The sequence below is a fragment of the Oncorhynchus kisutch genome, linkage group LG25 (genome assembly GCF_002021735.2).
Source record: "Oncorhynchus kisutch isolate 150728-3 linkage group LG25, Okis_V2, whole genome shotgun sequence".
Classification (NCBI taxonomy): Eukaryota; Metazoa; Chordata; class Actinopteri; order Salmoniformes; family Salmonidae; genus Oncorhynchus; species Oncorhynchus kisutch.
In genome coordinates, this window is record NC_034198.2 from 35,048,998 (window position 1) to 35,059,801 (window position 10,804).

At 45.3% G+C, this 10,804-nt stretch overlaps 1 protein-coding gene across 7 annotated transcripts in view; it reads left to right on the forward strand.

The window, feature by feature from the left end:
• LOC109889429 (E3 ubiquitin ligase RNF157) overlaps positions 1–10,804 on the forward strand; it is a 33,784-nt gene that overhangs the window by 12,049 nt on the left and 10,931 nt on the right. For 6 of the 7 annotated variants that reach the window (XM_031805169.1, XM_031805171.1, XM_031805172.1 and 3 more), the window contains exons 5-15: positions 21–138; positions 951–1,061; positions 1,502–1,549; positions 1,926–1,997; positions 2,346–2,505; positions 5,918–6,030; positions 6,121–6,353; positions 6,647–6,749; positions 6,845–6,953; positions 7,079–7,296; positions 7,434–7,499. In XM_031805169.1, coding sequence (XP_031661029.1) covers positions 21–138; positions 951–1,061; positions 1,502–1,549; positions 1,926–1,997; positions 2,346–2,505; positions 5,918–6,030; positions 6,121–6,353; positions 6,647–6,749; positions 6,845–6,953; positions 7,079–7,296; positions 7,434–7,499 — 1,351 coding nt within the window. The remainder of the gene's footprint in view (positions 1–20; positions 139–950; positions 1,062–1,501; positions 1,550–1,925; positions 1,998–2,345; positions 2,506–5,917; positions 6,031–6,120; positions 6,354–6,646; positions 6,750–6,844; positions 6,954–7,078; positions 7,297–7,433; positions 7,500–10,804) is intronic. The other variant, XM_031805173.1, reaches the window with a different exon arrangement.

Here is a 10,804-nt window from a genome sequence, read left to right on the forward strand (position 1 = left end):
TCTCTGCATCTCTCCTATAGCTACATTCCCCAGGACAGCTCTCTCCAGTCAGAGACGGTGCACTTTAAGAGAGGAGTCTGTCAGCAGTTCTGTCTGCCCTCCCACTCCATCAATCTGTCAGAGTGGGCCGATGAGGAGGTACGGTCTGTGTGTGTGTTTATGCATATTACTAATGAAGTATGTGTGTTTTCAGTGTATAACCTCTCTTTCTCACCCCCTTTTCTCTCTTTTACACCAACCCCTCTCTGTCTCTGTCTCTGTCTCTGTCTCTGTCTCTGTCTCTGTCTCTGTCTCTGTCTCTCTCTCTCTCTCTCTCTCTCTCTCTCTCTCTCTCTCTCTCTCTCTCTCTCTCTTCTATCCCTCTCTCTCTCTCTCTCTCTCTCTCTCTTTCTATCCCTCTCTCTCTCTCTCTCTCTCTCTCTTTCTATCCCTCTCTCTCTCTCTCTCTCTCTCTCTTTCTATCCCTCTCTCTCTCTCTCTCTCTCTCTCTCTCTCTCTCTTTCTATCCCTCTCTCTCTCTATCTCTCTCTCTCTCTTTCTATCCCTCTCTCTTTCTATCCCTCTCTCTCTCTATCTCTCTCTCTCTCTCTCTCTTTCTATCTCTCTCTTTCTATCCCTCTCTCTCTCTCTCTCTCTCTCTCTCTCTCTCTCTCTCTTTCTATCCCTCTCTCTCTCTCTCTCTCTCTCTCTTTCTATCCCTCTATCTCTCTCTCTCTCTCTCTCTTTCTATCTCTCTCTCTCTCTTTCTATCCCTCTATCTCTCTATCTCTCTCTCTCTCTCTCTCTTTCTATCCCTCTCTCTCTCTCTCTCTCTCTCTCTCTTTCTATCCCTCTCTCTTTCTATCCCTCTCTCTCTCTCTCTTTCTATCCCTCTCTCTCTCTCTCTCTCTCTCTCTTTCTATCCCTCTCTCTCTGTCTCTCTCTCTCTCTCTTTCTATCCCTCTTTCTAGTTGCTGTTTGACATGGATAAGGATGTGTTTCCCATGGTTGTTCAAGCGACAGTAGACGAGGGGGAAGATCACATGGGTCACTCCCATGTCCTCCTGGCCACCTTTGAGAAGGTAAGGAGCTTTAAGTCTGATGTGCTGTAGGATCGTATGTAAAGTGTTACATTTACAACGTGTTGAAGTATGTTAACTTTTACTCCATGAGGTATCTTAATGTTTGTCTGAAATGTTTTGAAATGTTTGACTCTTTAAAGTATCCCACTGGGCACAAACTGGTTGAATCAACGTTGTTTCCACATCATTTCAACCACAAAAAAATCTATATGATAACATTGAATCAAGGTGGAAAACTGATTTCAGTCATCATCATTTTCAGTCATCCAACTTTTAAGCTAAATCCATTGACATGCTTCAAATGTTTGTTGATTTCACATTGAATTCACGTTGGTTGTCAACTCAATCAAATGTAAATGCTAGATGTTGAAATGCCGTCTGTGTCCAGTGGGATTGGATTGTTGTCAGCGTCAGCTAAGTATCTACTGTTTGTTCCACAGCACATGGATGGGAGCTACTGTGTCAAACCTCTGAAACAGAAACAAGTGGTGAGTTTGTATCCACCAGGTCCTTTTCCTCTCTCTCTCTTCTCTCTCTCACTCTCTTCTCTGTCTTCTCTCTCTCTTCTCTCTCTCACTCTCTTCTCTCTCCCTCTGTCTTCTCTCTGTCTTCTCTCTCTCACTCTCTTCTCTCTCTCTTCTCTCTCTTCTCTCTCTCTTCTCTCTCTCTCTCCTCTCTCTTCTCTCTCTCTTCTTTCTCTCGCTCTCTTGTCTCACTCTGTATTCTATCTTGCCCCCCTCTCTTTCCTGCCTGTTATTGCCTCCCCCTTCTCCTCCAAACCCTCTCTCCCCCTTTCACCATCCTTCCTGGTATGTTATATAGTGAAACCTTCTCTCTCTCATCCCCAACATGTTTCTTCTCCAGGTGGATGGGGTGAGTTATCTTCTTCAGGAGATCTACGGCATCGAGAACAAGTACAACAGCCAAGAATCAAAGGTACCAAGTTGAGAATTTGGTTGTTTAGGACATGGACTAGTGAACACCTGATTTAACTCATTGAGAGCATGATGATTCGTTGCCAAGTTGAATCAGGTGTTTTTTGTTGTTGTCCGGGGCTACAATAAAACTATGTTGGAGGGACTGGAGTTGGGAACCATTGCTCTAACCAGTTCTACAGAGAGTCATTTTGAAAGTTTTGAACAAAAAACATTGTGTTCAGTAGTCCATGCCCTAAACACACTGGGTATATGGACAGTGAATCTCATTTTTACTGTGTTTGATCAAGCTACCATACTGCTCTCTGAATGTAACGATGTGGTGATTGATTGATTATGTTGTCACCAGGTTGCGGATGATGAGATCAGTGATAACAGTGCGGAGTGTGTGGTGTGTCTGTCAGACGTCCGTGACACACTCATCCTGCCCTGCAGACACCTGTGTCTCTGTAATGCCTGCGCCGACACTCTCCGCTACCAGGCCAACTGCTGCCCCATATGCAGACTGCGTGAGTCTATAATGTCTGTAATGCTACAAAAGACCTTTGTAAGCCATACGTCGGCATTTGTGAGCTTCATAGCAATACATCTAATACATTCTCAGTTAAATCAAATCACATTTTATTTGTTACATGCTCCAAATACAACAGGTGTAGACCTTACAGTGAAATTCTTACTTACAAGCCCTTTACCAACAATGCAGTTTTAAGAAAAATAAGTGTTAAGTAAAAAATGGTTAAAGAGCAGCAGTAAGATAACAGTAGCAAGGCTATATACAGGGTATTACGGTACAGAGTCAATGTGGAGGCTATATACAGGGGGTACTGGTACAGAGTCAATGTGGAGGCTATATACAGGGGGTACCGGTACAGAGTCAATGTGGAGGCTATATACAGGGGGTACTGGTACAGAGTCAATGTGGAGGCTATATACAGGGGGGTACCGGTACAGAGTCAATGTGGAGGCTATATACAGGGGGGTACCGGTACAGAGTCAATGTGGAGGCTATATACAGGGGGGTACCGGTACAGAGTCAATGTGGAGGCTATATACAGGGGGTACTGGTACAGAGTCAATGTGGAGGCTATATGCAGGGGGTACCGGTACAGAGTCAATGTGGAGGCTATATACAGGGGGAGCGTTACAGAGTCAATGTGGAGACTATATACAGGGTGTTACAGTACGGAGTCAATGTTACGGTACGGAGTCAATGTGTGGGGGGACAGGTTAGTCGAGGTAACTGAGGTAATATGTACATGTAGGTAGAGTTAAAGTGACTATACATAGATTATAACCAGAGAGTAGCTGCAGCGTAAACGAGGGGCGGGGGGACAATGCAAATAGTTTGATTAGCTGTTCAGGAGTCTAATGGCTTGGGGGTAAAAGCTGTTAAGAAGCCTTTTGAACCTAGACGTGGCGCTCCGGTACCACTTGCAGTGCGGAGAGAACAGTCTATGACTAGGGTGGCTGGAGTCTTTGGCAATTTCTTGGGCATTCCTCTGACACTGCCTGGTATAGAGGTCCTGGATGGCAGGAAGCTTGGCTCCAGTGATGTACTGGGCCGTACGCACTACCCTCTGTAGTGCCTTGCCGTTGGAGGCAGAGCAGTTACCATACCAGCCAGTGATGCAACGAGTCAGGATGCTCGGCTGTAGAGCTTTTTGAGGATTTGAGGACCCATGCCAAATCTTTTCAGTCTCCTGAGGGGGAATAGGCTTTGTCGTGCCCTCTTCATGACTGTTTGGACCATGAAAGTTTGTTGGTGATGTGGACACCAAGGAACTTGAAGCTCTCAACCTGCTCCACTACAGCCCCGTCGATGTGAATGGGGGAGTGTTCGGCCCTCCTTTTCCTGTAGTCCACAATCAGCTTCTTTGTCTTGCTCATGTTGAGGGAGAGGTTGTTGTCCTGGCAGTGCTCTGACCTCCTCCCTATAGGCTGTCTCATCGTTGTCGGTGATCAGGCCTACCAATGTTGTGTCGTCGGCAGACTTAATGATGGTGTTGGAATCGTGTTTGGCCATGCAGTCATGGGTGAACAAGGAGTACAGAAGGGGACTGAGCATGCACCCCTGAGGGGAACCCGTGTTGAGGATCAGCGTGGCAGATGTGTTGTTGCCTACCCTTACCACCTGGGGGCGGCCCGTCAGGAAGTCCAGGATCCAGTTGCAGAGGGAGGTGTTTAGTCCCAGGGTCCTTAGCCTAGTGATGAGCCTTGAGGGTACTATGGTGTTGAACGCTGAGCTGTAGTCAATGAATAGCATTCTCACGTAGGTGTTCCTTTTGTTCAGGTGGGAAAGGGCAGTGTGGAGTGCAATAGAGATTGCATCATCTGTGGATCTGTTGGGGCGGTATGCAAATTGGAGTGGGTCTAGGGTTTCTGGGATAATGGTGTTGATGTGAGCCATGACTAGCCTTTCAAAGCACTTCATGGCAGATATGATTGCTACGGGTCTGTAGTCATTTAGGCAGGTTACCTTAGTGTTCTTGGGCACAGGGACTAACCCTAACCCTAACCCTAACTGTTATCCCATCTGCAGACTATGTGAGTCTATAATGCTGCATAAGACTTTTGTAAGCCATACTCTGGTATGCATAAGACCACCACATCAATACTTAAAGGCCCACCTCAGAGGAAGTTGCTACACCTATTTCGAGTAATTCCCATCCTAGAGCTGAAATTCTCGTTTAGGTTCCACCTCAAAGACACGCAGGCTGCTAATACATGTTCAGGAATTGGAGGGTGGAAAATGTTGTGGTGATTTTCAGAGCAGAGAAATAACAACCAGTAAGGCATTGACTGTCAGCTGTCAGTGTAACTAGTTAGCATGCTAACCTTTGCTAGCTAATGAAAGTTATGTGAGCACCATTTCAGTTAAGACGGGCACACTGTAAGTCAGGTGAAAATAATTATTTCAGAAAGAGACTAGCAGCCTACCTGTCAAGAGGTCAGTCACAGCTCTTACTGTTTGATAATTCCATGAAACTGTGTCGGATTCCAGACGTCATTCGTGTTTGGACATGCACACGGATATTATCAAATAGCTATATTCTTTGTTCTCTCTGTTATCATTTTAGCTACCTAGCTAAATATCAATGCATTATCTAAACTGCACAGCTATATATGACAGCATTATCTAAACTGCACAGCTATATATGACAGCATTATCTAAACTGCACAGCTATATATGACAGCATTATCTAAACTGCACAGCTATATATGAATGCATTATCTAAACTGCACAGCTATATATTAATGCATTATCTAAACTGCGTCTGTGAATCTACCATTGAAATAGAAAGAATATGAGCTCCAGTAATATGGAGCCTAAATATTAAAGCAATGGGCGTGTTTGTTTTGCATGGCCCGGTGCCCCGGGTGGGTGGAGATTTCTCTTTAGGATCAACTGAATGGCCCAATGCCCCAGGCATTGCAAAACCATTAATCTTAGGGAGACAAGGGGAGCGGGGTTCCAAAGTGCAATCATATCATGCAATTTTACTATCTATAATATGGTCATATTTTTTGACAAAATATCCAATGCATTATGATAATTTTCTGGTAAAAAAAGGGGAGGGGCAAAAACAGTTTCACCGCGACTCGCAAATTTTGTAGGTGTTTCTGATTAATAAACAATGGTGGGTGGAACCATTCAAATAAAACCCAGTACTGAAACAAAACTTAGGCAAAAAAAAATGATTGGGTAATTTCATAGTAAAATAAATGTAATTGGCATGAATTTGCACAAAGCGTGCAGTTTTTGTCACTTCAAGCCCAAATTATATCATACTTTGACTAAAACAATTACTTATTGACTTACATTGTTGTGCAGCATCATGGGTAAGCTCTGGCCACCTTTCAACTCGAAAAAATGGAATTCTACTGATGTGGGCGTTTAGTGATGTTATAATGCGTCCTTAGCGTTCCGGGCCCTGCTGCAGATCCGAGCCATGAGGAAGAAGCTGAGTCCTCTCTCTCCTGCCGGGTTTAACCCCGTTATCACCTCCCAGACCTCCGACTCAGAGGAACACTCGGTATGATATATATACATACACAGATTTTTTTCTTTATAAATACAGCGCATAGCAACATGACAACTCATCTCCTTTTTTCGTTCACCCCAGGCGTCAGACCACATCCCCCCAGGTTATGAGGCCGTGTCTCTCCTGGAGGCTCTGAACGGGCCCCTGAGCGTGTCTCCCTCGGCTCCCCCCCTGCAGGAACTCTCTGGGGGCCACGTCTCAGGGACCCTGCCCCACTATAGCAGTGAGCCACACCCCGCCCCGGCACGCTCCATGTCTCCCCTGGACCACTCCAACTCCAGCCAGGGACTCAAACTGAAGAAGAGCGGCTCCAAGTGAGAGGAGCATACACTTGAAGACACAGGTTGTATCCCAAATGACACCAAATTTCCTAAATAATGCACAACTTTTGACCACTACTCTATGGGCCCTGGTCAAAAGTAGTGCACTACATGGGGAATAGGGTGCCATTTGGGATGCATAAACGCATACAAACATACTGTATATTTTAATAGGAATTAATTTCCTAGGACTTTTAAAGGTTTAGCTAATAGAATATCTTTCTTTCAGGACAAAGGTAGTGTTGTGGTGTTTATGTTTCTGACTGCTACATGATGGGATGTGTCAGGTCTCTCTCCCAGAATTCTTCGGTGCTGCCCGAGGAGGAGGACGAGAAGTCAGAACGCAGCGAATCAGAAGTTCAGGCCTGCCGCCGGAAACAACAACCGGAGGTACAGTGACACAGTGTGTGCGTGACTGTTGATGTCTGTCTGTCTGTCTCCGGTGTGTGTGTGTTTGACCTTATTCTGTCTGCTCTCTGTTCCAGAGTGGTGTAACTCCAGAGAGTGAGAATCTGACTCTATCCTCGTCTGGAGCCATCGACCAGTCCTCCTGTACTGGGACACCTTTCTCCTCCACCATCACCTCCCCTGAAGGTGGGCCTTCTGCTGGGGCTGGCTGGCAGGCCCTGCTAGGGGGTGGCCATTGGGCAATAGAAAATGTGTCAAATTATAATACATTGTTAATTGTCTCTTCTTCTCTCTGTCTCTCCCCCTCTCAGACCAAGTGAGCAGTAGCCTGGCCCAGTCAGTCATGTCCATGGCTTCGTCCCACAGCCATCACTCTCAGATCAGCACTGACACCCTGTCTTCCATGTCTGGCTCCTACCTGGCTGGGCCGGAGGGGGAGGTAGAGGGGGAGGAGGGGGTAGAAGCAGAGGGGGAGGAGAACCAGGATGCACCCATGGAGAGCCGGGGACCCTCACAGCAGGATGGGGAAGTGAGACGGGGGAGAGAAGGGAGAACAGGGGTGGAGAGAGTGAGGGAACACCTAGAGAAGTGGCTTGTTGAAATCTCTGACATAGAGAATAACCCCCCCCTCTTTCTTTCTCCCTCTTTTTTTTGTCTCTCTCTCAGGAGCTACCCATGGAACCAAAAGAACAGAACTTCTCAGTCGCTGTGTCAGACGAGCAGGATTCAGAGGTGCATATATAGTAGGGTTGTTCCACGAAGAGTGCCTGTGTAGTAGGGTCGTTCCACAAAGACTGTATATGAAGTAGGGTCGTTCCACGAAGAGTGCATGTGTAGTTGGGTCGTTCCACGAAGAGCGCATGTGTAGTAGGGTCGTTCCACGAAGAGTGCCTGTGCAGTAGGGTCGTTCCACGAAGAGTGCCTGTGTAGTAGGGTCGTTCTACGAAGAGTGCCTGTGTAGTAGGGTCGTTCCACGAAGAGTGCCTGTGTAGTAGGGTCGTTCCACGAAGAGTGCCTGTGTAGTAGGGTCGTTCCACGAAGAGTGCCTGTGTAGTAGGGTCGTTCCACGAAGAGTGCCTGTGTAGTAGGGTCGTTCTACGAAGAGTGCCTGTGTAGTAGGGTCGTTCTACGAAGAGTGCCTGTGTAGTAGGGTCGTTCCACGAAGAGTGCCTGTGTAGTAGGGTCGTTCCACGAAGAGTGCCTGTGTAGTAGGGTCGTTCTACGAAGAGTGCCTGTGTAGTAGGGTCGTTCCACGAAGAGTGCCTGTGTAGTGGGGTCGTTCTACGAAGAGTGCCTGTGTAGTAGGGTCGTTCCACGAAGAGTGCCTGTGTAGTAGGGTCGTTCTACGAAGAGTGCCTGTGTAGTAGGGTCGTTCCACGAAGAGTGCCTGTGTAGTAGGGTCGTTCCACGAAGAGTGCCTGTGTAGTAGGGTCGTTCTACGAAGAGTGCCTGTGTAGTAGGGTCGTTCCACGAAGAGTGCCTGTGTAGTAGGGTCGTTCCACGAAGAGTGCCTGTGTAGTAGGGTCGTTCCACGAAGAGTGCCTGTGTAGTAGGGTCGTTCCACGAAGAGTGCCTGTGTAGTAGGGTCGTTCCACGAAGAGTGCCTGTGTAGTAGGGTCGTTCCACGAAGAGTGCCTGTGTAGTAGGGTCGTTCCACGAAGAGTGCCTGTGTAGTAGGGTCGTTCCACGAAGAGTGCCTGTGTAGTAGGGTCGTTCTACGAAGAGTGCACCATCATTGGAACGTTTTTTTGTTGCTTTGACAAGTTCCTTTCTGAAGATGATGATTTATTTAATGTTAGTAGAGATTGTGGTGCAGAAGAGCCAAGCCTAGCCAGCACGTGGAATGCACTCTCCAGCACTGTTACCTTAACGAGGGTGGGGCAGCCCTCTAATTGACTGCCTAAAGACTTAAAGGTGTGCCGCTCTGACTCTGTGGGGAGAGCATTCTGGAGAGCACACGTCACGTGAGGTATGGCCAGGACCGATATGATTTGCAGAGCTTAAACTTTTGGCTTGTCCTGTCGACTTTATGTTAAAGTCTGACCCTGTAGAGCTCTGCAAGAGCCAGGATGTCATTTTCATTTTCTTCATAAAAGCCTCTTTGTTTGCACTGCGTTCCTGTCTCCCGGGCCTTTACCTATGAGTCATTACCTATGAGTCATTACCTATGAGTCATTACCTATGAGTCATTACCTCTGAGTCATTACCTCTGAGTCATTACCTCTGAGTCATCGCCTTTGAGTCATTACCTATGAGTCATTACCTATGAGTCATTACCTCTGAGTCATTACCTCTGAGTCATTACCTCTGAGTCATTACCTCTGAGTCATCGCCTTTGAGTCATTACCTATGAGTCATTACCTATGAGTCATTACCTATGCGTCATTACCTATGCGTCATTACCTTTGAGTCATTGCCCATGAGTCATTGCCCATGCGTCATTACCTATGCGTCATTACCCATGCGTCATTACCCGTGAGTCATTACCCGTGAGTCATTACCTATGGGTCATTGCCTTTGAGTCATTACCCATGAGTCATTACCTATGAGTCATTGCCTATGCGTCATTACCTTTGAGTCATTACCTTTGAGTCATTACCTATGCCTAACAGCCTAGACGGTGTAAAACTCCTTGCACTGTCACAGTGATTCATTTTACATCTGTCCCTCATTTTAAGGTCAACCCTGTTACGTGAACTGAACTCTCGTTTTAATATGGTGAAACTATTCCTTGTTCAATGTATCTTTAGATTACTTAAAATCGAATAGTCAAATCATAGTTAAATCAGTTGAGCTGGTTCTACTTTTTTTGGCCATTTTCATTTTTATTTTGTGGTGGAAAACTGAGCGGGTCAAGGATAACATGTCAACCCTGTTACCCATAGATAGTGTCGTGGAAATTTCCTGTATTTACCAAATCATGAGAGCAAACCACACACAAATCAGAGTTATCATAAAGTCCATCTTTAATTATATGAGCTCCATCACAACTCTGTGACTCTCAGATCAATTCAGTGTCTATCAATGAATTCTCTGAGTCCTTACACATTGCAACTGAGATCCTTTATAGCAAAGACACACATAGCCAGACAGCATTGGCTATAAATTATCGTTCAGCCTTGTCTCCTAAACTATGTTATTTTCTCGCTCTCAGGTTTTGTTTTATAGTCCTATCAACAGGCATATATCAAATACATCCCTCCTTGACAAGATCACAAAGACACAGTGACTAGCACACAGACATTGTGGAGCAAAGAGATAATTGATTTAAAAGATATGTTTACATATGAAGACAAGCTTGACCCCTCCCCTCTCTGCGGCCCAAGTAACTGACCCCATGTCAGAGAACAGATAACTGCAACCGGCCAACAGTATTATCCAAAAATAGACATTCTGATGAGAAGTAATTCACAAGCATATAATGAATATAAAACATCTTATCTATGTTACCACCTAATTCTGATTATTCCCCAACAATAGACAGGCTAGAATATATATATATATATATATATTGTAGGGGTGGGTGACACTTCCATTTAATTGGCACTCCTGTTGCAAACAACAAACTTCCATTCCCCCTGTCACAAGGGAATTTATGGCTGATTTTAAGATGAAATCGTCAACCCTGGTACTTAATTTGGCACTTAACATGCTCTTTGTGACAGAATTTTTAAATGAGATGAAATCAAGTTTTTTTGGACCCAATTTGCACTTCTCAAAAGGCACCGAATTGGTGGAATGTACCTAGACTATATGAATGGATACACAGTGGGGCAAAAAAGTATTTAGTCAGCCACCAATTGTGCAAGATCTCCCACTTAAAAAGATGAGAGGCCTGTAAATTTCATCATAGATAGGTACACTTCAACTATGACAAACAAAATGAGAAAAAAAATTCCAGAAAATCGCATTGTAGGATTTTTAATGAATTTATTTGCAAATTATGGTGGAAAACTTTTGTTATTGACCAAATACTTATTTATCTCAATACTTTGTTATATACCCTTTGTTGGCAATGACAGAGGTCAAACGTTTTC